Source organism: Sturnus vulgaris, chromosome 6 (assembly GCF_052056855.1).
Source record: "Sturnus vulgaris isolate bStuVul1 chromosome 6, bStuVul1.hap1, whole genome shotgun sequence".
Taxonomy (NCBI): domain Eukaryota; kingdom Metazoa; phylum Chordata; class Aves; order Passeriformes; family Sturnidae; genus Sturnus; species Sturnus vulgaris.
In genome coordinates, this window is record NC_142248.1 from 25,675,817 (window position 1) to 25,701,469 (window position 25,653).

The 25,653-nt window shown below is 44.9% G+C and overlaps 3 protein-coding genes across 20 annotated transcripts in view; 2 read left to right on the forward strand and 1 right to left on the reverse strand.

The window, feature by feature from the left end:
- The window catches only part of FLVCR2 (FLVCR choline and putative heme transporter 2), a 34,169-nt gene extending 24,795 nt beyond the window's left edge, over nucleotides 1–9,374 (forward strand). For 2 of the 8 annotated variants that reach the window (XM_088167362.1, XM_088167365.1), the window contains 6 exons: nucleotides 282–392; nucleotides 828–933; nucleotides 1,403–1,514; nucleotides 1,921–1,976; nucleotides 3,582–3,681; nucleotides 6,612–9,374. In XM_088167362.1, coding sequence (XP_088023488.1) covers nucleotides 282–392; nucleotides 828–933; nucleotides 1,403–1,514; nucleotides 1,921–1,976; nucleotides 3,582–3,671 — 475 coding nt within the window. In that variant the 3' untranslated portion in view covers nucleotides 3,672–3,681; nucleotides 6,612–9,374. The remainder of the gene's footprint in view (nucleotides 1–281; nucleotides 393–827; nucleotides 934–1,402; nucleotides 1,515–1,920; nucleotides 1,977–3,581; nucleotides 3,682–6,611) is intronic. The other 6 variants (XR_015804630.1, XR_015804631.1, XR_015804632.1 and 3 more) reach the window with 6 other exon arrangements.
- Nucleotides 9,375–9,877: 503 nt separating this feature from the next.
- On the reverse strand, nucleotides 9,878–12,499 carry ERG28 (ergosterol biosynthesis 28 homolog). Its single transcript, XM_014890150.2, has 4 exons — nucleotides 12,173–12,499; nucleotides 11,894–11,984; nucleotides 10,569–10,687; nucleotides 9,878–10,411 (listed from the first exon to the last, which is right to left on the reverse strand). The coding sequence occupies exons 1-4, from the start codon at nucleotides 12,303–12,305 to the stop codon at nucleotides 10,332–10,334; spliced, it is 423 nt and encodes a 140-aa protein (XP_014745636.1). The 5' UTR covers nucleotides 12,306–12,499; the 3' UTR covers nucleotides 9,878–10,331.
- A 125-nt stretch (nucleotides 12,500–12,624) lies between these two features.
- The window catches only part of TTLL5 (tubulin tyrosine ligase like 5), a 120,472-nt gene continuing 107,443 nt past the window's right edge, over nucleotides 12,625–25,653 (forward strand). For 9 of the 11 annotated variants that reach the window (XR_015804633.1, XR_015804634.1, XM_014890043.2 and 6 more), the window contains exons 1-9: nucleotides 12,625–12,738; nucleotides 13,227–13,356; nucleotides 17,059–17,168; nucleotides 18,959–19,041; nucleotides 19,806–19,912; nucleotides 20,438–20,568; nucleotides 21,123–21,205; nucleotides 23,170–23,239; nucleotides 23,533–23,617. Coding sequence is in view for 9 of the 11 variants with exons in the window: in XM_014890043.2 (XP_014745529.1) it covers nucleotides 13,277–13,356; nucleotides 17,059–17,168; nucleotides 18,959–19,041; nucleotides 19,806–19,912; nucleotides 20,438–20,568; nucleotides 21,123–21,205; nucleotides 23,170–23,239; nucleotides 23,533–23,617 (749 nt within the window). In the remaining 2 variants the exon portion in view is untranslated. Of the gene's footprint in view, nucleotides 12,739–13,151; nucleotides 13,357–17,058; nucleotides 17,169–17,875; nucleotides 18,026–18,958; nucleotides 19,042–19,805; nucleotides 19,913–20,437; nucleotides 20,569–21,122; nucleotides 21,206–23,169; nucleotides 23,240–23,532; nucleotides 23,618–25,653 lie in introns of those variants that run through there. The other 2 variants (XM_088167366.1, XM_088167368.1) reach the window with 2 other exon arrangements.

Genomic DNA, 25,653 nt, shown 5'->3' on the forward strand with positions numbered 1-25,653 from the left:
CTTGTTCTCCCCCTCAAGCGGTGTGTACTGTATATGACCAGGCACTTCTCAACCTGTGGTAGGATCTTTCTTCTGCTGTGCTGCTCTGTGTGCAGCTCCTTCCGTAATATCTGACAGTCCAGTTCCTCTGTCTGGCTATGAGTGTCAAAAGACTGTGCAACTTTTAAGTGTGGGTTTTTGTTTTTTTTTTTTTTTTTACCCATGTGCTACAAGCTGTACTAAGATCTGTTGGCAAAAAGGAGGCCTGGATTAAATAAAACCCTGATTGCTTTTTCTTGCAGGCAAACAACGCTAGTTGTCTATATCATGTCTCTGGTGGGAATGACAGTCTATACCTTCACTCTGAGCCTGGGCCACCTCTGGGTGGTCTTTGTGACTGCTGGGTTGCTGGGGTAAGTTCATGTGCAGGCTGCTTTCCTTGGCATGTGAACTGCTAGGGGATGAGCAGGGAGGCAGAACTCCTGCTGTGGGAGGGACTGGGGAGAGCCATAGCATCTGGATGGCTCCTGCATGGTTTAAGGACAAAATTATCTGCCCTTCCCATCTCGCACTTGTATGTGTTTCATTAGAGTCAGGGACATTATTGTGACCCTGTTCAGCTACAGCCACCTTAATTGTTCCAGGCAATCAAAATGGAAGCTTTTGGAAAGCAAGTGGTACCCACAGCCCCATAGATGACCAGTGAACAAGAGTGAAAAGAACGTGGGCTGGCATGACTGTTTGACTGTGCTGGAGGTGATGCCCCTCAGAGTTATGGTCTATACTATACCTCTTCAGTCTTCCTTCTGGCAGTTGATGAGTCTTCCTTTCTGTGTACTTCATTACAGGTTTTTCATGACAGGATACCTTCCCCTGGGCTTTGAGTTTGCTGCAGAATTGACATACCCAGAATCAGAAGGAACATCATCAGGGCTCCTTAATGTCTCAGCACAGGTAGGTGTGCTGTTTTCCCTTTGCCTGCCTCTTTTTAGGCAAAGAGATTAAATTGTAGTTCCAAGCCTTGAGTCCTTTTTCTTGTCCATTATTGGTATAATGTACTGCAGATCTAAGCGTCCCGGGACCTGGCTTTTTGTGTGATGTTCCTCATGGCATTTCTGTAGTGGCACTCATTCTGTTTCTGCTTAAGAAAATACTTCAGGGTACCAGTCATCCTTGCCTTCTCCAACATAGCTCCTAATAGTCCTGGCTCATCTCCAGTAAGAGATGATATTCCAGCTCAGGGTCATCTGTCATTCCATTAGCTGCAAGGAAGTGCCTCTGGATGTGTTTATAACCAAACTTTAGCCTTTTAGGCCAACCGTTTGACTGGTCTGTATGCTCTGATACTTCGATAAAGATTGGAAAGAGTTTGGGCTGCTTTATATTAACAGTACAGCTTGACATTACCTTTGCTTGTTTGTAGATTTTTGGTATTGCCTTCACCATTGGTCAAGGGCAAATCATGGATCACTTTGGGACAAAGGCAGGAAACCTCTTGCTTTGTTCTGTCCTGTTCCTGGGGACCGTTATGACAGGTAGTTAAACTTTTCAGTGTTCTTCTGCTCTGACTTTGCCTTGGGCTTGGCATATTAATTGAAGGTTTTTGTGTGCAGTGCCTGCAGAAAAGGGCAGAACACTCACAGCAGTCCCACAGCAATGCTGCTCCTCTTTAAGCATCTGGTCTGCATTACAAAGAAGAGCCGAGGTTTTTTGCCCTGGCTTTGGCTGGGGTCTCAAAGTTGCACCCAATAAAGAATGTCTATCCTGCCTGTTTCAGAAGTGTTCTCAGCCTTGTCCTGGAGAGTGGTTTCTCTTGCTCATTGTAATGTGTTTCTGTCTCTTCTGGGGCTTCTGCTGCTCCCTTGAGTCTTGGGTAAATTGACTTGGGCACTGCATGGTGACTTGACTGCCTTCATATCTCTCTTCCTCCCTCTGTTTCAGCATTCATTAAGGCTGATCTCCGAAGACAACAGGCCAATTTGGAAAATGAACAGACAGTGAGTAAACGCCCTTCAATCCCTGTTGTGCTCCTGCTATTAGTTCAGGACAACACCCAACCTCTCTCCTTTTTCTAGGAAATGGGGTGGCTTGTGGGGAAGCTCCTTGTTGGCATTTTCAAACTGGATGTAATCCCAGCTCTGCCAGCTGCTGGGGCCTCTGTTTGCTCAGTGTTAATGTCATGCAGAATCTGTAGTCTCTGGTCCTCTGAGGTTCTGCAGGGCTTCACACATCTTCATACTGGCTAGAGCCAGATGTAGGGCAGTGCTGTGCTCGCTTCTCTCACTTGACAATGTGTTGAGGCCTTCAGTGCATTGCTCCTTTCTGGAGCTGAGTAACTATCAGTCTAGGCCCCTAGGTTGGCAGGTTATTTCTCTTACTCTTTGCCATCAGCAGCCAAGCAGGGCTCAGGGTATGTGACTGGAAGAGGCTAAGGTGACAAAGCCTAAGTGAGGGCTTGAGCAACCTTTGCTCACACTTTGCATAGTGCTGCTGACAAGGCTTCTAGTTAATACTTGCACACCAGAGCTTGGGGGGTAATGTCCCTGTGGCATACTGTGCAATAAATGCAGTTGTTTGCACATGGGAGAAGGCCTCTGGTGAACTAACGCAGTGGATACTGTCAGAAGCTCTCTCTGCAGGGAAAGGGAGGGGACTGGTTGCTTGAGGCTATTTTCCATATTGCTCTGGGCTCCTCTTCTAGGATGTTAGCAGAGATAGCCACTCAACATTCAGGCAACCATTGGCAACCATAACTAGCAAAGTGTGAAAATCTCAGTTCTCTGCGGTCTTGAGTCAGCCCTATTCAGAAGACAGTGCTGCCCTCCTCCAATGCTGATGGCACTGTGAGTTAAATTCATAACATGTATGTGGAAGGCCCAGGAAAGGGCCTGAGGTCCTTTGGCAGTGAAGATGATGCCTTCTAGTAGTAAGATCCTTTTCCCTTTGTCAGACATTTTTCTCATCAGATGAACTGTACATTTTTACCTAAGCCATTTTTAGTATGAATCTTTTTCAGTCTAAATATTCTTGCAAGAGCTTGCTGCTGCATGGGGAAGAGCATTGTGACCAAAGCAAAGGTGGTGCAATGTCATTTTTATAATCCTAAAAGTCTCCAGAACTGACTGGTAGTAAGAACCAGAAGGATGTGTGTGAGATAACAGGTCTCAGTCAGTCAAAAACTTTGCTGGCAGCTCCTTCCCCCTGAGGAGACATGCTCTGAGGAAGTCATGTTGCACACCCCACCACAGCCCCAAATGTGTCCTCCACATGGCTTAGCTTACCTGAGTATTCTCAGACTTAACAACCAACTGCAGGTGCTCGACTGACTGAAGGTAGGCTGAGTCTGGTGTTCTGCACTAAGATGGATGCCTCGGCCAGGGGATCAGCCAGCTAGGCTTGGGCATTGTGTGCTGCCTTTGTGGAGAGCTCTGATGAAGTCAGGTACTGGAGTTTTTCTATGTGCCACAGCTACCTTACACATGCTTGGGTGATTTTACTGGTTTCTTCTGTTGCCTGTTTCTCTTTAATTTTCCTCTGCTTTCATTTCTCTTCCTTCTTGCCTCCATATTTTCTGGGATGGTGACTTGTGACTATCATTACAGAGACTCCAAGGCAGCAATCAGATCACGGATTATGGGACTGTAGCTTGTAACTCTAACCCCATCAATTCCCACTCCTGCTCACTAGCTTAAACACACCAAGGTAGGACAATTGTACTAATCTACTTCTCTGAACACTCACAGGGTGGCACAGGCACCAAACCAATGGCATTTCTGGGGTGACTGCAATGGCTGTAGAGTATCAAGAGTCTTTCTGGTCTTCTCAGCTGACAGGAAAGACAAGACAGCCTCCAAGAACAGAGTGGAGATCCCCCCAGACTCATGCCAGACAGAGATGTAGGGATTCAGCTAGGTGTAGCAAAGCAAAACCTGGTGCTGGAGCAAATGGAGAACTGAACTGTCAGTCATTTGTTAGGGAGAGTAGGTGCAGACATTTGGAGCCACTTCTCTGGCATTATTTTTACAGTCCAGATTCTTGGCTGGAGGTGATACCAGAAACTGTAAAGAATTGGCTTTGATTACAGCCAGGGTGCATGGGCAACTTCAAGGAGGAAATTTAAAAACATGTAGCAAGAACAGAGTCATTGGGTTGGTGCCTTGTGGTATAAGAATGCCTGAAAATTGTAAAGCTCTGTGCTTGTTGATCTGTGAATCTCAGTGGTACTTTGCATTTTCTCAGCTGTTGCTTGGGGTAGTATGCTTTACTACTCACTGTCCTCTGCTTCACACTGGCAGGCTGGTCTACTAAGTTATCCATGCTACTCTTTGCTTTTCAAAGTGTGAACAACTGTGTGTATCATTTAGGGCCACAGCCAGTAGGATTAACAGGTAAAAGCAGAGTGAGTTGATTGGGAAAACCAACCTTAACCCTGCTAAGATTAGGGCATGTTCTACAGGGACCATGAAGCTGCTATGCTTTGATAGAAGGATAAGGAAGAGTCCCATGGGCAGGGAAAGACTGATGGTAAATGGAGTTATATCCAGCTGGTGTCAGGTCACTAGTGCTGTGCCCCAAGGCTCAGTACTGGGGACAGTCCTGTTTAATGTCTTTGTCAATGGCCTGCATGAGGGGATAGAGTTCACCTTTAGACAGTTTGCAGACCAAACACCAAGTTGGGCAGGAGTATTGTTAGAGGGTTGGACCTGGATAGGCTGGATCCATGGGCTGAGGCCAGTGGTACGAGGTTCGACAAGGTCAGGTGCCAGGTCCTGCACTTGCGTCACAACAACCCCAGGCAGTGCTACAGTCTGGGGACAGAATGGCTGGAAAGCTGCCCAGCAGAAAAGGACCTGGGTGTGCTGGTCAACAGCTCTTGCATCCTGGCTTGTGTCAGAAATAGTGTGGCCAGCAGGACCAGGGCAGGCATTGTCTCCCTGTGTAAGGCCACACTTTGAGTCCTTTTTCAAATTTGGACCCCTCACAACAGGAAAGACATTGATTGAGGTGCTGGAGCATATCCAGAGAAGGGCAATGGAGCTGGTGAAGGGTCTGGAGCACGAGTCCTACGAGGAGCACCTGAGAGAGCTGGGGTTGTTTGGCCTGGAGAAAAGGAGGCTCAAGGGGAACCTTTTTGCTCTCTACAACTGTTTGAAAGAAGGTCATGGTGAGCTGGGGGTCAGTCTCCTCTCCCAAGTAACAAGAAACAGGACAAGAGGAAACAACCTCAAGTTATACCATGGGAGATTTAGATTGGGTATTAGGAAAATTTCTTCACCGAAAAGGTTGTCAAGCATTGGAACAGGCTGCTTAGGGAAATGTTTGAGTCACCGTCCCTGGAGGTATTTATAAGACATATAGATGTGGTTTTTAGAGACATGGTTTAGTGGTGGACTTGGCAGTGCTGGGTAAATGGTTGGACTCTTGAGGGTCTTTTTCAGCCTAAACAATTCTGTGGTTGTTGCAAGGAGAAGACTCAGAGTCAGCCGTGAGCTTCCAGAGCATGCAGAGCTGTAGACCTGTGCAAATCTCACTTTCCATTGAAGTACTGTACCACTGGCTGTGTAGCAATTTGTCTTCTATTGGTGCCCTCATCTGCTATGGTTATAATTAGACAAATATTGCAGTTAGTAGGTTAAATTAGGCTAATGGCATTGTGTACACCTTGTCCCCTATTAATTAAGCTGTAGTGTGGTCCCAACCATCCTTCCCACTTTTGTCTGCCTGAGTTCCCAGAGCTCTAGCTGGGTTAGCTTTCTGTATCTCAGGACATTTGGATTAAATGCCTGTTTTACATGAAAATGACGCTTGTTGTGTGCTGCCTTTGTTGTAAATGCATCTGAAGCCATTCCAGTGTTGTGCCTCAAGATTTCATAGTAGTGTCACTTGATCCCGCACATACATTATACTCACAAATACGCTGTGTAGTGCTTGTGCTCATTTGCTTGTGATTTTCAGCATCCACGCAAACCTTTTTGTATTGTTTCTTTGTATTAAGAAAAAGCATCTTTGCTGATCTTCCATAGTTTGTTTGGGACAAGCACCCACCCTCAGCAGCTTACTGGATTCTGTTGGAAGCTGCACCATGCTTAGCCTGTAGTGAAATACTGTCAATAAAACAATGCTAGAATTTTGTGCATAGGCACAAACAATGTGCGTTTCTCTGCTTCCCAAACTTCCCTACTAAATTTCTGTGTTTACTGTGTGGCAAGCAGCCTTTTCCTATTCCAAAGCCATAGGCAGGCAATCTGTGTGCCCTTTTCCAATACTGTGACTCAAAGCTGTGAGAGCAGCCTTCCTTTCCCAAGGTGGTGGAGTCCTGCAGGCTGTCTGACTCCTGTAGCTCCACAACAGATGACTGGTGCTGAGACCCCAGAGGTGCTTGGGGAGCCTGTTCTGAGCTGCTTGAGTGCTTCCATGGTGTGTTCTGGTGGTTTCCGAAGTCTAAATGCAGATTTCACCTTATTCCTACCTCTGGCACTACTTCATGCATCTCCCTACCCTTCCTGCTTGCTGAAGTTCCCTCTTTGCACTTCTTGGCTTTTGCTTCCAGACGTCTCTTTGAAGCTTTCCTTATCTCACTCCTCTGCTTTAGGATATTGCTGCTGACTTCTGTAAAACCTTTTCACCTACAGATTGTGTAAGAGCCTGCTCAAAATGAGACTGTTTCATATCTCTTGCTTCCATGCTGACTGGATTTCTCTTGAACTGCACAGGAGATGTGAACCTCTTTCCTGTGCACCTCTGATTTCTGCCTCAGATGTCAGTCTTGCCCTACAGTGAGTAAACTCAGAGCCCAGGCTGCAGAAAACTCCACATTCATCCTTACAAGTCTGTGTGCTGTCTTCTGAATTGGTGACAGCTGGGCTGTCTCGCTGTAAGCAGAATCAGAACTTGAGAGGTATCAGAAATCCACTAGGGGAAGAAGTCTCAAGTTTAATCCTAATACACCCCAGAAAGGCTCAGAAGCTGAGCTTGTCAAACTCCACCCAGGAAAGCTGAACTGTAATTGCTGCAGTTTGGCTGTTCCATGAAGCTGAGGATAGGGTGATAATTGGGTAGCAATCTCCATTTTACTTGCTTTTCCTCTGGGAAAAGCTCCCTCCATCTTAAGGTTTCCAGAAATTAGGCTAGTTCTTCTACAGGATTTATGGTGAAAAATCTCTTGTATGTTTGCCTCTTATTTCTTACATCTCTTTTAGAGCAGTGAACTTGGAAGAATGCACCACTCTGGGGAATTATCTCAGCCATAAATCCAAGTTGGGGAAAGGGAAGATGCAGGACAGACGGTGCAGCACTTCAATGGGCAGTGGGGATGGGGATGAAAAGACTTGAAGATGAGCAAGATGTGTCTAGGAATTGAAGAGGCCTCAGACACGCTGGAGTAAGAGCACAGGGGAGCTAGTGGTTGTGCTGAGCCTCCTGAGGATGTAAAGAAAGCAAAATCTCTGGTGTTTGCACAGACACTGTGCTGTCTCATGGCATGAAGGAGTTCCCAGCACCTTCTCTTGCTCAGGGAACTGGCCCAGCAACTTCATGCTTTGAGGCTGAGCTTGTGTCACAGTGAAATGTTGGTGAGCTGGCTGTGGGTCTGCTACCTCTGGTGGTATCAGCCCCACCGTGAATTAGAAATGGTTTGAGGACTACAGCACGTAGCTTAAAAAGTTGGATGTTGCACTGCCCTGCTGCCCCAGTGCCCCTTGCTTGGGTAGTCAAAGTGGCTAGAGAAGGAAGAGGGAATCAGCAGCAGTCTCTGAGGATGGCAATTCTTCTTTGGGGATTTCTGCACTAGCAGGAAGCTATAAACTACCCAGGGTCTGACCAGCCAGGATCCTAACCATATTGGTTTTCTCTGACTTGCAGAAAGTGTTGCCAGAAGCCTACACTAATCCCATAGTCCTTGAAGAATCACGGCTGTGAAATGAAGGGGTGGCAAAGCTGGGAGATACAGCCCCCCTTATTCCCATCTTTTCTACATGCACCATCCTCCTGTGACATGCACACCGTGGGAGGGGGCAGCCTCAGGACAAGGAGCCCTGTGAACTGCTTGTGGAGAGTGTGAAAGAGCAAAACAAGACGGAGGTTGCTTTCATCAGTTTTATCTTTGCATCTTGCTGTTTTGGTTTGGGAGGAAAAGCTGGGAAAATCCGCTGTGTCCCCCCACTCCCACCATATATGCTTGGAAAAAGCACATGTGCTGAGAGAAAAGCCAAAGTACCAGGCTAACCCTGAGCATGATGGTGGCACCTTGGATGTGGCTGTGACATAAAAGGCAGAAGCTGGACCACACTTACTCTATGAGCAGCCCTGGAAGAGCTAACTCTAGGGAAAAGAGATTGCTCTGCCTTGGTTCCCATTATGCTCTGTGTTGCACAGGTAGTAGTACAGGCCTCAGTACATTACCAGCAAGTGCAAAGCAGTGCACCAGCTACTGCCAGCTCTTCTTTTATTATTTGGCTTTCCCAGATGAAGCACTCTTAACCTGGATAAACTTCTGCTCAAAATTCACTGGGGTTGTCCTAGTGTTCCTACATAGTAGGAGTAATTAAGAGATCCTTCTAGCTCAAGGCAAGGACTAGCTCATCACTACATTAGCAATAAAAGTGAGTCAAACTACAGTTTCCCCGGGTTGAGGACTCTGTCTTCCTCCTTAACAATAAAGCACCTTTTGCATGTTTCAACACTTCATAAAAACTTTTGTGAAGTGTTATATTGAGAAAACCACCCAAGGCTGTGTTGCTCTTCACAGCCACAGAGAGGGGTATGATGGGAATCCGGCTTTGCTCTGGTGGAAGCTTCCCACTTCATAATAGAGAACAGCAGAAGGTGCCCACTGTACCAGCATTTGTGTCTTATAGACACTGCCCAGCTGTATGCTGTTTGTCTTCTAAACGCAACTGTAGATCCCTTTATCACTTCTCCATCCTTTCCAGCATCTCACTTCTGCTGGAGACATCAAGTATCCTTATATGCCTTAAATCAAGCAGTTACTGATGTATTATTGGAGGCAGGGGACAGAAGCTGTACTGAGGTGGAATGGTTAAAAATACTCCTCTCTGACAAACTATTCTTGACAAAACATTTTTTTGGTGAAATTTAAACTTTTTTTGGATACACTACATTTTGATATAGCCTGGGTTCAGTAAGTGCTTAGATAACACTCTCAGGCACATGGTGTGATTCTAAGGTGTCCTGTACAGGGCCAGGAGTTGGACTGTGATCCTGATAAACTCCTTCCAATTCAGCATATTCTATGATGGAAGTCCTATCTGTGATGGCCTGGGATTGAGGATGGGGGTTTACAATGATTTTCAATAGAAATTTCAATGTAAAATATAAACATTTGCAGTGTAAAATGAAATCTGACACATTCATATTAAATGGTTGAAAACAGTCTACATGTGGCTCATTAAATAGCCTGAAGTCTTCTGCAGAATGGAAAAATCTTTCTACCCTGTGCTACTGCTGTATTCTTTTCCTCCCTTTGTTCCCTTTTTCTTCTGCGTGAGAATTGTCTTCCCAGCTAGGAGTTCCTGCTGTTTTTTTTTCCTGTGTTCTGTGTGCTGTCCACTGCTTTGGGCATTATTTTCTCTAGGTCTAAGGAACCTGTTCCTGTTTTCTCCATCTTCTGTAGTTATAACTCACTACACAGGAAGCTCAGTCCTTGCTCACAGATTCAAAGTTTGAGTTTGCTGTCACCAGTATGCTACAGAAGAGAGAGCATCAACAACCCTCTTCATGTGTGTTACATGAGCAGTCAGACTGGAACTTTGTGGCAAGGTCAGGGTAAGGTAGGTTTGCTGTAAAGAGAGATGAGGTATTCTGCAACATACAGTGGAAGGTGCTGTTGGCTCTGATCTTCTACCCACTGCTGTGTAGCAGAAAGACAAACATAGCCCACTGCAGTTTTTTGTCATTTATTAGAAATGGCCCCTGGGGAACACACACATGCAAGTTACACGGCAGTGCCAGGGGTAGCACCCATTCTCTCTTTCTGGTGCAAATTATTCAGCAAATCCTGGATAGTTCTTCTGCACCTTGTCCCCACAAGTACACTGGGAGAGAAGTCCTTAGTGCTCTGGGCATGCCAGAGACTTTGCCTGCTACCCAGGGAGTCAGTCACCAACTGCCTCCCATAAGCTTTGATACAAACTCCTCTGGGACTTGGTCTTTGACATCAGTCAGTTGAAATGTTGCCTGGACAAGACAAAAACAACTTAGTAATGACAGTGATCGACAGAGTCCAACATTGACCCACCAGCAGGACTAGTGTTCTGGAGAAGTTCAGCTGAGCTTTTGTGGAAGTCTGGCAGTGAAAGTAGAAGATGACACCGACCTACAAAAAGCCCTCAACTTCAGTTTTTCTTCTTGTTTTTTGAAAGCGCTTCTACTTCCAGGTACTGCAACCCAATCAACATCCCCATAATAGAGAAACCTGTGATAGAGATACAGGATGAGTTGTGTAGAAAAGGCTGGACAAGAGATAAGGCATCCCCTCCCACCAACCCCTCAGCCCATAGCTGCATGGGGAGTTTTTCTGGGGTGTCATAGCTCCAAGGAGTATGCAGGGGAGGATGCAGAGCTCTACTTACTTGCTACCATGAGAGGTGCCATAACTCCAATTGTCAAGGCTGCAGTGTGGTATATGAAGACCTCAGAGAGGAAGTGAGCAAGGGCCAAAAAGAAGGTAAAGAGTGTGATGTGATAGAGGCTGTTGAAGAGCAGAAAAAAAGCAAGTTATCATATCATACTATGGGCATGAATGTGGCTGAGTGGAAAAAAAGGCAAACCTGCATGCTGCCCTATTTGCTCTCACTGGCAGCACAGAGGGGACTTTGTCCCTTGCCTAGTGAGGTGCAAAATTTCCCTGGGCAACAGCTGAGAGGAGAATGGGGCAGCATGTTCAATGGCGCATTGAAAATCACAGGCTTTATCTGGTCCGAAGGAAGGTGAAGAGGGGAGAACATGAGTAGGGCACCAGTGAAATGAGAAATATCTGCACACACCAAAAAGTGAGAACTGGATGAGCAGAGATCTAGGGTGATCTTGGCTGACTTCAGGCTGCATCACCCAATGTCTCCTCACCTGTGCTCTGCTACCCTCTATGGGCAAAAGCTGTTGAAAAGGGTGCGGGTTCAAGAAACAATCGTCAAAGAAACAACTGATTCTTGGTAACTGGTGTTGCCACCACCCCCTAAAAACATACCAGCCCCTGCACTTCTACCTCAGATAAGCCTAAGCAATCCAAGCACATACTGCCAGGCGAACAGTGACTTCTGCTGCGGGGCTGAGGGAAGCAGTGACAAAAGTGTTTTAGGAACTTCCAATGAAGGCTTTGTCTGGCACAGACCTCAAATCAACTTGTTTGGAAACCCCTCTCAAAAACATTTCTGTTAGCACAGGGAGAGATGGTGTGTCTTGCACTCAGCATCAGGCTGCTCCTCAGGCTTTGATGTCAGTAGAAAAGAAAGCAACCAGTTAAGACCACTGCAATGGGGCATCTAAAACTGTCCCAGTCTTTAGCTGAGCTGTCACAGTACAAGAAGTATTGAGCATCAGTCACACTACACCATAGCATTAGCAATTCCTTAATTAACAGAGCAGCAACGCCATTCAGAAAATGATTTCCAAGGTGGAGCTCAGAAATTGGTGACAGTAAGAGGCCTCATATCTACCAGTTTCTGACTGAGCTAAGAACAGAAATCAAACGCACAGGCTGTCCCCACAGAGGAAGAAGGGGGCAGCAGCTATCACACAAATCCCACACTGCTATTTGAGTTTCTTCAGGGGAATGTTGTCAACACTATAGAAAGTTCAGGAATAGCTTTTGATTCCCCACCTCCTCTGTGCCGCCCCCTAAGCTCAGGCTGCGTCTAGCAAGGAAACCAATGGATTTCTCGAGTGCTGCTTTACATACGTCCTGTTACGGATGTCGATTGCGCAGAGGCAGCGGATCACTGATGACAACAGGGTCCAGACGCCGAAGGTCCGAGCCTGGAGCCCGTTCACTGCGTAAAGAAGGAGGGAGCACATGGAGACCACGCACGGCCCTGCCTGTCACCCCCAGCCCAGCCGTAGAGGCGCACGCCGGGGCAGTAGGCAGCTCCTGGGCCCCAGAGGTCGGACCCCGAGGAGACCCAAGGCCCGCAGCTGGTAGGCGACCTCCAGGCGCCAGGGCGGCCGGCGCGGCCCTTACCGAGGCCGGGGCTGGCGGTGTATAGCTTCTCTGAGAGGAAGCCGTGATCGCGGAAGCTCTGCAGGGTATTCCCGGCGGCGATGACCGACACCATCACCAGCCAGCTGCGCAGCACGTTCAGGAACCGGCTCATCCTCCCGGCTAGCTTGAACCGCACCCGCCAGGCCCAGGACGAGTCCCCGCTCGTTACCGGCGGCGCTCCCGCGGCGAAAACCGGAGCCCCGCCCACACCACCGCCCAGCGCTCCGATTGGTCGCTGCGCGCCGCTCCATGCGCACGCCACGTGACGTTTGACCTCCTCCCGCCAATCGGATCCCTCGCCGCGTGGGAGGCGGGCCCACCTCCGTCCCCGCCCACCTCTCGGGAGTAGTTGGGAGCGCCGGCAGGGGGCGGAGTCGAGCGCGCCTGCGCAGTGAGGCGGTGGGGCCGCCTGTGCGCCGGGGCGGGGCCGCCGCCCGTCGGTTGTTGTAGTAACGGGGAAGCGGCGGGAGGGGCCGGGGTTGTCTGGTGCGCCCGGCCCGGCCCGGCCCGGCCCGGCCCGGCGCGGCCCGGCTGTGCGGGGGCAGGTATGGCTAGCACGGGGACCTGCTGCCTTAGGTGTTCTCCGCCGCTCTTGCTTCTTCTGGGGCCGCCGGAGGTCGCCGTGCTTGGCCTGGCGCGGGGTAGGCCGCCCGTAGCCGCTCCTCCGGGCCGGAGGGCCGCTCCTGCGCCAGTGGAGGCGTTACGGTGTCCGGCTGTCGCCGGGCCGGTCTTGGCGGGCGTTTCCCATTGGAGCCGGGCCGGCCTGGCGTGAGTCTGCGACCCGAGGCGGGGCAGGGTGGGGCAGGGACGCGCGTTACCGGTAAGCGCCCGAGTGGCTCTCACGGGCAGGTGCGAAATAATCTGCTGGAAATGATGCTTCTTTCTGCACTCTCGTGGCTCGGAGGTGATGTTTGACAGATCACATATGTTTAACAGACTTGTTGATAGTCCTGTGAGAAATACGTACTGGCAGGAGGTGATAGTTACCTGATACCTCAAGCTGTCCTGCTCAGCTTTTTAATCCTTGTTGCAGGTAACTGCTCTTGCAACTAGGAGTGGGCTGTATGAAAACTCCTAGAGGAAATGCCAGCTGGGATGGCTAAAGATCTGGAGGAAACTGACTCATCCCCGGAGGAGGAAGAAGATGCTATAGATGGACTGGAGTAAGTAGAAAAAATCCTCTGAACTATTTCTATGTCCTTGTGTCTTCTGGTGGATCTGTAGTAGTTTGAAAAGACAGATGCATTTCTTACCCTCCTACCTGTGAAGTGGAAGATGGTTTGTTTGGGCCTCAAGCCTATGGGCAGGCTACCTACATCTGCAACCTAAAAGACCACCACATTCATCAGGGTTGGATGTGCAGCTTTTCTTTGGCTGCTGTGAAGTCCATAGTTTTGTAGATTTTTTTCTGTCATGTTCTTATCTGTCCTCTTTTTTTTTTTTTTTTTGGCATGTGTGGGTTTTTGGTTTTTTTTACTGTGGTTTTTTTTTTTTAGCTTTTTTTGCTGCAGAGATTAGAAAGCTGCTGTACAGTAGATTGATATACGATGTTTTATATCCTTTTTATAGAACTGTCTTTTGATAACTCAACTACTAGACTTGATATTTCTTACTAGTAACAAGTCTTAATGCTTGTTCCATCTTTGTTTAGTAACTTCTTTTAGCTTTGCATGTGAAGTAATTGCTCCCTTATTCTTTCCGGTAGCAGAATCACTTTTGTTTCACCTGGACCTTCATCACTTTGTCCTGTTGGGGTTTCTTTGGGTGCACACTGTGACTGAGTGCCCAGTTGCAGACTACAGGGAATTAAGACATTCAGAGGAATGTTGCTTCGTAGCAGGTGGTTGGCTCAGATTTGCTAGATCCTCACGGATGGAAAGGTCCAGAACTAACTTCACCTAGAATGTAACTGTAACAGTATGTCTACATCAAGTGACCAGGGGTCATGCTAGGAATGAATGACTGTCACCTGGAGGATTGAGCCTTGGTGCAAATCCTCAGGACAGGCTTAGTATAAACTCCTGCCCTGTTGCCTCAGCTCATTTTCCACTTACATAAGGCTTTGGCTTGTAGTGTAAATTCTGGAATCTTCTTGGGTCCCTTCCAGTCTGAATAGCTAATTACATCCCAGTTGTAGATTTTTTTTTAAATTATTTTTTAGAGGTAGCAGAAGCAGGTGGGGGTGCTGTGAAGTTAATTTGTCTGGGTGATAACAATAGTAACTTTGTAAGAGGACTAAGGCTACCCTTAAGAGCCCTTGTCCTAGCATCAGAAAGTTGCTCTTCTATCTCTGTTCCTTTGTTCTAAGTGTTGGAGGTGTTTAGTCTTGTGTAGCTTCTCCAAACCTTTGGCAGACAATGATCTTTCATATTCTATAGACAAATGCTTTGGTATATCTGTCAGTCTTTTTATTTTTTCTTATTAGTGTAGAGATGTCCCTCCAGTCCTTCAGTCTCTGTTTTCAGTTAACTTTTCCATGTTTTTAATTTTCTTGTGCAATGGTAATAAACAGCCCAAGTTTTATTTGCCTAGGGAGGTTGGCAGTTTTTCTTTGTGTGATCCTAGAATTTGATATAACAGGTTTTAATTTTTTTTGTGTGTGTCCTTAGTTCCTCTGAGGAGATGATATTTCCTGGTGTAGTGGGTTTTTTTTGTTTTTTTTTACAGAACTGATCACTGCATCTCAGAGCCTATAGCTTAAGTGGTACATTGAGGGGCATTGTTCTTGAATTCTGGTCTTGTATTCCACTGTATCTGACAGGAATTAAAAGGGAAGAATACACAGCTTTATCCATTGCATTGAGCCAAGTCTGTTCTAGTCTCTCAAACTCTGCATTAGTGCTTTTTTTGTGTACTTCAGAGTCCAGTATTACAGCCAGGCAGACTGCTCTGATCTGCAGTTCTAAAATTGGAGGCTGGAACCTGCATTGTAAAGTCTTGTTGTGTGGATACCAGCAATTGTGGTTCATCATGAATTATAGATGTTGTTTTCAGGCTATAAATTCAGAGAACTGTAGCTGTGAAAGCTCACTAGGCCTCTCCTAAATTATATCCACTAAAATAAATACTGAACTAAACAGGATTAAACAAAACTTGAGCTGGCAAGAGCAACTCAAAAAGCTGGTGATCTGGAAGATTCCCTTTATGGCTGAGTACCAAGGGTGCTGTATTGCAGTTGTGTGACCAAGTTTTGGTAGCAGGAGGGCTAAAGGGGTGGGTTCTGTGAGAAGTTGCTAGAAGCTTCCTCCATGTCTGACAGAACCAGTGCTCCACTATGGACCCACCACTGGTCAAGATGGAGCCCAAGAATGATGGTAGAAACACCACTGTGATAATATATCTATGAAGAGAAAAAAAACAAACTACTGCATGAGGGTAATAGCGCTCTGAGAAGAGAGGAGTGAGAATATGTGACAGGAAGAGCTCTGCAGCCACCAAGGCTAGCGGGCAAGGAGGTGCTCCAGGTGCCAGAGATGGAATTTCCTGCAGCCTGTGGTGAAGACCATAGTGAGGTAGCTGTGCCTCTGTAGTCCATGAAAATCTGTGAGGGTTCAGAGGTCCACCTACAGCTCGTGGAGGAGCCCCACACTGAAGTAGGTGTATGCCCAAAAGAGGGTTTGGATCCCATGGAAAGCCTGTGCTGGAGCAGGCTCCTATGAGGGTCCTCCAAAGCCATGGGGAGAGGAGCCTACCCTGGAGCAGATTTGCTGACAGGACTTGTGACCATGTGGGGGACCCAGGATGGAGCAGCCTTTTCTTTAAGTACTGCAGCCTGTGGAAAGGGATGCATGCTGGAGCAGTTCATGAAGAACTGTAGCCCGTGGACAGGATTCACATTGGAGAAGTTTGTGGAGGACTGTCTGCTGTGGGAGGGACCCCGTGCTGCAGCGGGGTATGGACTCTCCTTGAGGAGGAAGCAATGGCAGAAACAACACGTGATGAACTGGGTGTAACCCCTATTCCACATCTCCCTGCACTGCTGAGGGGAATGAGGTAGAGATTCAGGACTAAAGTTAAGCCCGGAAAGGAGGGAGGAGTGGGGAGAAGGTGTTTTAAAGATTTGATTTACTTCTTATTATCCTGCTCTGATTTTGATGGGTAGCAAGTTCAATTAATTTCCACGAGTCGAGTCTCTTTTGCTTGTGACTGTAATTGGTGAGTGATCCCTCCCTGCCCATCACTCATGAGTCTTTTGGTAAATTTGGAATGATGGGAGCAGCTTTGGTGGGTGCCTGGCATCTAGCTAGGGTGCAACCTGGAACCAGATTCCTAGCATGTGTGTATGTTGGATCAGCACAGGCAGGGCTTTAGGGACAATCACAAAACTGGCTGAAATGCAAAGAATAAATTTCTTTTCATTGCCTTGCTCACTGGGGGATCCCCAGAGCAGCTTCAGAGGCACACAGACAGAAAGGCACTGTGGAGCTTGTGGAGCTTGGTCCTTGCTAGAGGATCACTGAAGCATCTGCTCACACCTGTTTTTCAGGGATTCTTGCAGGTGTATTTTACCACTGTGCTTTGACCTTTCCCACCATAGGGCAGGAATCTCAAGCATGTTCGATAGAGTGCCTTGAAGTCTTTTGCAGTGCTCTGCTATCTGACTTCCTATGTTCTACTTGTGAAACACACAAAGATAGACAACAGTTAGAATGTCCCATGTATTTTTCTACACCCAAGCTGTAAGTCACTTAGGCATGTTTACAGTCCTCCTCACTAGTCTTCCACTATTTTCCCCAGCGTGTTTACTTATGTTCTGTCCACAGGCGAGATGGGTAAGAATGGAGAATTTCTGTGTTCTTATTGTAGCTAACTGCTGCATGTATGAGGTTCAGCAGTTGCTTATACTGACTGTTTTGTCATTTCAGGGATCATCCATGTATCAAGTGGACCGGTGGTGGCTGCAGGCGAGTCCCTGTTTTGGTGTTTCATGCTGAAGCCATTCTGACTAAGGACAGCTACCTCCGTCTAATTGGAGGTGGGTGCTGCTATGTGCCAGCTTTACACTTGAAAGCGTGAGGTAAAAGCTTCTTACCTGATGTTCCCTTTGCTTTGTGGAGGGAAGAGGACATGGTAGGAAAGAAAGAATCCTCTCTGATCTCTGACCCCTGAGACATTCAGAAATGCTAAATCCATTGGTGAATGCTTATAATGTCTTTGGACTAGGATAAGTGTCTATGATAAGTATCTGTCCCTCCACCGAGCCCTGACATATTTTGAGTTGAGACTGTCTGCTTGCAAACTGAACTTGGAGGACATGCTAGAACTTAGAACCAGAATACAAGTTCACCATAGCTAAGACCTTAAAATCAATCATTGGAGTGAGTTTTGAGAGCATTTCACTGGGAAATAGAGCAGCCAACCCCACAGATGAACAATAATAAGCTGTAGTAACAAATCTCTGAGTCTACAGCCTCACAACCCTGAGAAGGCCATAAACAAAACGATTGCTGGCAGCACTTGAGTTGGGAGACCAAACCTATCTAGTGTCAAATAAGGGAGAGCCTCTAAAGAGGCTGGGTTGTTACAGACAGTCACTTTGGATTTGGAAAGTTAGTACTTGTGGGTGTGTACAGCTGGGAGCTCGTTCTGAATGTGCTGAGTTGGAAAAAAGCTAAAATCTACTCAGCTTCTTTTTGTGAAGGTGCTGACACTTCTTTCTTCTCTTGCTTTTTCCTTTTTTAGGTAATTGGTGCTTTTGTTTCTAATATCCTATCCAAGCAGAAATGCTTCTGGCTCATTGGGGTAAGGGGTGGAGAAGGTGATTTATATGTGGAAACTCCTGATCCTTTCATGTGAGTTAAAAACATACTTGGATGGTGCCAGAAGCTGATGGTAATTGCAACTCACATTTTTACTGGAGCTTGGGTCTCTTCTACTTTTTCTCACATGGTTTAACAAGTTTACTGCTGAATAGTGCAGCTTGTTAAATTTCCTCCAGCTTCGTCTTGTTCCTGATTATGATACTTCTTACTTTTTTTGGCTTACTTTTGTTGATAGAACATATTTCCTGAAGTTTAATCTAATCTTCACCCTTTTATTTTCAGTTTGCATCGATTTGTAAACTGCCTTTTCTAGGCAGTTCTGTATTCTTGCATTGCAATTTCTTTCTCTACTGTCTCTTTAGCTCTTTTTTGGATTGCCACATCCTCTTCCATTACAACTGACCTCTAGTCTTTCTACTTGCCTTTGGTTTATCTTATATTTCTAGGGCTGCATACTGCTTTTGTTTTAATGACTTTCTATTTCCATAGTGAATTTATAATTTTATTTCCTTGTAGTGTTTACTTTAGGTGAATGAGATGTAAACAAAAATTCGATGCTTTATTTGGGGCTTTCAGGATCTGAAAAGTGATCACATAAGCTGGCCATGTCAATGAGGGGTATCAGACATGATTACTTTTTACAGGGAATACCAATGTTGAATAGAGGAGAAAGCTGAAATCATGTTTGGAGTGTTATGAAGCAGTCTATATAATGGAATGTTTAAAAAAAAAAATCTGCATATTTGTTAGGCTGTCCTGTGCTTTATTTTTGTATGATGGGGTTGGATCTGTGATGCTACTATATTATAGCTAAGGATGGATGTAAGTCAGCTCAGTGATGCTGATGTTGGCATTTCCTATCTCCCTTTGCCTGTTATGTGCTGCTACTCTCTGTGAATTAAGTGCAACTGTAGTGTCTGAGTCCTTTTCTTTGGTAGCATGAGTGACTTTGGTTTATTCTTCCAGGCACGGACTAATCCCGTGTCTCTTTGCCTCTTCACAGAGCGCTTCCACATGTCCTATAAGATTGTGCGAACGGACAGCCGGCTGGTTCGGAGCATTCTCACTGCCCATGGATTCCACGAGGTGAGCGCAACAGACTTGTGGTCTGATTTTGTGCTAGGCTGGGAGGGGATTATAATGGTTTTGGATTTTTTGTTTGTTGTTTTGGTTTTCTTTTTAACTCTGCAGCGTTAGAACCAGGAAGTTGCTGTGGCCCCCCCTTGAGGTTTTTGGTTTTGTCTTTTAATGTACTCTGCTGGTCAGACTGAAAATATGTCATTTTGCTCTCTCAAAGGAGAACCTATTAGTCTTAAGCCTTCAAAAACAGGGGAGAAGGAATGCTGAAGTTTGGTCATGTGTTTTTTCTCTTTTTGCATTTAAGTATCACACCCTTGGGAAGATCTGAAGGATTTAATTTCTCAGCCTTTACAAGCTCTCAGAAGTATTGATGTAGTATTTCACACTTCTCTTCTAGTGCCTTCTTGCCTTAAAGAATGTCCTGTATGCAGCTTATGACAATTTGAGAGATATGTGGGGTTGATTATTTTTTTCAGAATAACAGCACCTTAAGGAATTGATTTGACAGGTTTCCTGAAGAGATTTAAAATGCTTTGCAAGCTATGAAAATGAGTCTCACAACTTTGTTAAGAAAAATTTGACATGGTTATTTCCCAGCATGGGAGTACCTTAGGGCAGCAATTTGGCTGGAGTTGCCCTTATATTAGATGTAATAGAGGAGACTGTCTTAAACTAGAGTTGCTTTGGCCTTCTGGATCTAGGGACAAAGTGGTGTTACTTTTCATTAGTTCGATGTTTTCATGTGTGGTGTTTTTTATGTTACTTTTTAGGTTCACCCTAATAGCAGCGATTATAATCTCATGTGGACAGGATCACACTTGAAGCCCTGCTTGCTGCGTTCCCTTACAGATGTTCAGAAAGTCAATCATTTCCCTAGGTAAGACCTTGATACCATATTTTGTTGAACATCTCTGTGATGATTTGCAAAAATCTGAACACAGATACCCCCCCAAAAAATAGAGTATCCATGGTACTGTAAAATCCCAAAGGACTGCACCTGCGCCACATGCTGTCTTCATTCTTAATGGCCTTTGGGGTTTTTGGGGAATAATATATAAATTAAAATGCTTGTCTTTAGTCCAAATATTAGATTTTTAATTCAATTTTCTTTATTTGATGATAAATTATTTGTGACTTTGGGTTTTTAGTTAGAGGGATAGTCCTATGTCCCCAGCTAAAGTTTGTAACCACCATTATAACAGATTCAGTCTGTCTTGGGAATTGCAGGAAGTGCCACAAATTATATTAATACAGCCGTAAAATAGAGGCAGTAAAGCTTGTGAGGAGTTGCAGGTTAGGGTTTAGACATCTGACAAAGCTACAGATACTTCAGTAGCTGGAGCAGAGGGTTGATGTAATGTTGAGGAAAAAATAGATACAGTCTCTTGTTTCGGGACTCCAGGTCATATGAACTGACACGAAAGGACAGACTGTACAAGAACGTCTGTCGAATGCAGCTGGCCCATGGGTTCAAGACATTCCATATCTTACCTCAGACTTTCATCCTCCCGACAGAGTACCAGGATTTCTGCAGTAAGTGAATGGCTGGTGATGCCCAGACATAAAACAAAATAATGGGGTGTGAAGCGAAGGGAATGATTTTTAATATCCTAGCCTTTTGATCATGCCAGTAGTCAAGGCAACAAAATTAGAGGAAGCTGGGAAGACAGTAAAGGTCCACATGATTTCTTTATGTAATTTCTACTCTGCTGTTTACTACATACCTGTGTAAGTTTTCAAAAAGCTGATGTGGGCTTAACATTCTGAAATGGAGGAGTTTTTATGTGCACAGTATTGTTGATGACCAGCTTCACAATATCCCTGCCTAATGCCTGGGAGTACTGAGGTGAGAAGAGCCAAAAGGAGGGATAGGGCAGAAGAATGAATCTGTTGGAGCAGCAGGGGGGCTTCATGGAGGGGCTGTAATAATTACAGTGATTCAAAGGGATGAAATTGAAAAAGCAGACTTTGATCTCCTTGTGGAGTTCTCTAAAGCCTTTACCATAGGCAACTTTCTTGATTCTTGTTCCCCTGTTAATAAGCAAAATGGAAAATGTTGCAGACTTGTGCTGTTTTCTTTTAACCAGATACCTATTCTAAGGACAGAGGCCCATGGATAGTGAAGCCTGTGGCCTCTTCCAGAGGTCGAGGTGTCTACCTGGTAAATAATGTAAGTGTTCACTAAAAGGACTGCTCTTCAGTAACACTGTCTTCAAAACTATGTCAGCTTCCAGGCAAGAGGCATGGAGGCATCTAACTGGACACTGTCCTTACTCTCAATTTCAGCCATATATTGGTGAGCAGTTCAACAGCCCTGAGCAGCTTGGAAGGCCTGCCTGGGTCTGTGCTGTGTAACCAAAAGCAATTCTGTCTCTTTGTATGCTGTGCTCATCTTGCAATCTACCTTCAAGTTTTAGCTTATTAGGAGCAAGTTTATACTCCCTGAGACGGTTTGGGAAGCTGTGCTGATTCATGCCCTCTTTGTGGCTGACAGCACGCTGACTTTGTGGAGATTTCCAAAGCTCTCCTTAGTTGTTTCCCTGCGTGACCTAAACAGTCCTCAAACAGACCCCTTGTCTCTCACTTCCCCATGGAAAAGACCAGTTTAAATGAACCTTGATAGAGTAGGAAGTGTATCAATCTTAAAGCTCTGTTATCTAAAGCCAGTGTGTCCTTCCTGAGGTTTATTGGAGATTGATTTCAAAAACTATGTGCGGGTTTTAGAATCTTTTGCTCTCTGTGGGCTTTGCAGGGAGTTAGGTTGTCATAGGTAACAAATGCATCTGAACTGGAGCCAAACACGAAGGGATTCCAATAAATATGCTCAGCATCAAAATGACTGTTGAGTCATTTTGTTTTCACTCATTCAAACCCCTTTAGCCTTCCCTGCACTGAAGGGGTCATGCTGCCTCATCTGTTCTCTACTTGGATCATTTCCCATAAAATAAGGGAGCAATTCGCCAAGTGTATGAGGTAAGTATTTCCAGAGCTACACTCAGTTTTTTCTTTGCTTGAAAGGGAGGAATGAGCTCAGGCTCACATGGCAGTTGGCCATGACCTGGGGAAAATACCCTTCTGGGACCAATATCCCTTTGTGTATTTCTGTTCAAGAAACACTGCAGCTAGTTTGGCCCACAGGCCAGTTTTCTTCAGTGTGATGCCATTAAAAGCGTGTCTTTCAGAATTTCATCACAAAAGGTTTTGAAAACAATAACCTCTCCAAAAATAACAAACCTTTGCATTTCCCTGATCATATAGAACAGTGTGTCACTTTTGTGTGATATTCTGAGGGAAGTTGAGTTTGTTCTCTCATAATCTATATAACCATTTTATAGTGATTAGGTTTTCTGCTCATGATGCTGGTGTTATGGCTGAATATATGCAAAATTGAATAAAGGCAGAATCCTGTGATTCTCTTGCCTCTTTTGCAAACTAGAGGCAAGAAAATGTTGTGCAAGAAACTAGTTAAAAGAGAGCCTTACATACAGCAAAAAGTAAAAACCCGTTCAACAGATCCCATAACTTTGCAATTTGTATTTGTCATAGTCGGAGCTTTCTATTCTTACCTTTTGGGTACAGGAGCTCCTGCTGTGAACTGAGACTCAGTAGAAGGTAGGCAAAAAGGTTGCATACCAGCCCAGGATGTAGTTATAAAGGTTACAAGGTGAGTCATTTTCTTCACTTGTCACTTCCCCACCAAATGTAGTTACATACTCTATCATGGGTCTTCTAACCCCTTCTCCATGTATTTGGTTAAACCCTTGAGAAGCAAACAGAGTAACAGTTACTTCTTAGATGTGGGCTTTTCTTTCTCTGCCTATTTTACGCCATTGCCCTGTGGCTGTTAAATCTGTATGCTACTCTGAGTATTTTACTGGAACATGCAATGAGCAGGTTTTTTTGGCAATGTAGTCATTCCTAGACTTCTCTTTAGGATCTAATTACCTTAAATGTGTTGTGACTGACAGTTACTTTTTTTCATTTTGGTTTTATTTCTTCCTTCCCCAGACATACCTATTGGTACAGGATGGCTTTAGAACGGAAAGGCAGGAAAAAATGGTGGATTTGATCTAATTTCTTCTTATTCCTTATATCTCCTGTTTTTTCACTCTTAAATTCTCCGTTCTTCTGCAGCCAAACCAAATTGTAGTGGAAGATAACATCTTGGTGTCTCGTTACATCAGCAATCCCTTGCTCATAGATGGTGAGTGTGCTTAGGAATTGCTTTTCTCCCTTCCCCCAACCCTGCATCTGAAGATCTCTGCAACCTTTGCAGGAGTTCAGTTGAATAATTGGATGGTCTAGCTTGGTCTAGCATCAGATAAATGTAACCAGAGAATTCATTAAAAGCTGGAAGCTTTTCAACTGGGATAGCTTCAGGCATCTGTGTCAGCAGCAGATAATGGTTTATTGCTCTCAGAGTCTGATGAAATTCCTCAACGAGTTATGATTCTGAACGATATTTGCAGTCACTGACTCTTGACAACTGTATTTCAGATTTCAAGTTTGATGTGCGTCTCTATGTTCTGGTTACATCCTATGATCCACTTGTCGTCTATCTCTATGAGGAAGGATTGGCCAGGTATGGCAGAAGTCTGTTTTTTGGTGTACCTGCACTTGGTGATCCAGACATTTCTTGGCTTGCCTCTCTGCTCGTGAAACAACAGTAAAATGAGGAAAGTGCCAGTTAGGGAATTCTGCAGAGTTTAAATAAATGATACTTTATCATGCTCTGTCCCATATAGATTATAGGATCTCGAGTGAGGGCTTTTATATATAATAACAAAGCAAGTTTTCAACTCTCAAAGGTTGAATGGCCAAAGAGCTCATAAATGGCATGTTCATTCTCAAGGTTGAGTTCTTCTTGAAACCTGGGATTGTTGATAGCATTGTGCCTCTTCTCCATTCTCCAAGGGGAAGGGAATCCAAGCTTTCTCAAATCTGTCCTAAAAAAAAGTTGTTGGACACCTGTTAATGAATGAGCTCCATGACTCGTTAATTTCAATGACTCTTCTAAATTTTGGGTCAGCATTTGTTTTCTTTTATTTTTTTTCATTTTTTTTCTATTTATTTTCTGCAGTATCTACTAAGTGGTTTTAGGCTAGTTCACTGTTTTTACCCTGCAAGATATCAATTTTCCTTTGCATGTAAGTCAGGAAAGACACCTAACATTCTCTAGAATCAATACTCGCCTACCGAAAATACCCGTTTTTCTTTGTCCCAGAAATTTAGCAAAATATTTATCTGTAGTAACTAATGGATTTGGAGCAATCACCCCTCTGAATTCCCAACGGATCAGAATTTTAGCTGTAGTGATGTTTGAGAAAAAACGCCACACAACTGTCTTTAGCAGCAGTTTTAAGTAATGCTGTATCTTTCTTACAAGGACATCTGGTGTATTCAGAATATATCTAGGGTTCATGCCTGACGTGACTCTGAGTTGGGTGGATACTGAATCCCAATTATCTTTGTCCCAATAAGGTAATGAATGCCAAAGAATACATAAATAATGATCCCACAAGAAATATCCATTAAATCGATGAACACTCTTCAGGTGTGTTGTGATGTGCCTCTGCCTGCAAAGATAATGTGAACACATTTTTTCCCTAAAAGGAGGCAGAAAGGGGAAACTCATCTTCAAGAGTGGAAAGCTTAACAACTAAATTCCCTTTAGAAAGGGAGCCTTAAACATGTCAGTCATGCAAGACTTCTCTTGGGATCTGGCAGCTAAATTGTTAGGTGCTAATATTGCATGTTTTTGGAAAGTGAAGAGGAAAACAAGATAGCATAGAATTCCAGCATGCTCTCAGAATCGGCACTATATTGCAGGCCTTCAGAGATAGGAGTTGCACCATCATTGATATCTTAAAGGTGGCTCGGCTGATCTTGTAACAAAGGAGTTTACTTCTGGAAAAATGCATCTGTATAAACCCAAGTGTTCTACTCTGAGGATAAGTGTGTATTTTTGCCAGTAGAGTAATATATTTTGCTTGAGGGTAAGAGTGTGGAAGTATGTATCTAGGTATCCAATCAGAAACATCAGTCGCAAGAAGTCTGGACTCTCAGTCTTCCATGCCCATCTTCTCAGTGCCCATCTGGCAGCAATACTTGCAAATCACTTTTCTGTATTCTGAAATCCTTAGCAGTTTAATGTGTGCTTAGATTCCATTTGTTTAAACTATAATCAAATCTGGTGCATGTGATGTTGACACATAACAAGTGGAACATATATCTATATGACACCACAATATCACTAATTAAAGTTGTCCTTTCTTTCAAATTGCATCCCATCCTTCAGCTTTCTGTGAGAGATAGATAGGACATGGAGAGTAAATGTAGCACTAAGTATCTCAGTGCTGCTTTGCAGTATGGTCCACTCTACCAGTACAACTATGGAAGAGGTGTAGAGGAAATGAAAATAATGAGCTGTTACCTCTCTTCCAAGAGAGATAACTCTGGGGTCTGGAGAGTAGCTCTGGTTCTGTTACTAAACTTCAACTGCCCACTGAGTAGTTTCAGCTGAAGTGTCAGCTGTAGCTAAAGATTTGTAGTTGAATGCTTTCACATGATAGCTCTAAGTTTCTTGCAGACATATCTTTAATTATACTTAAGCTTTTC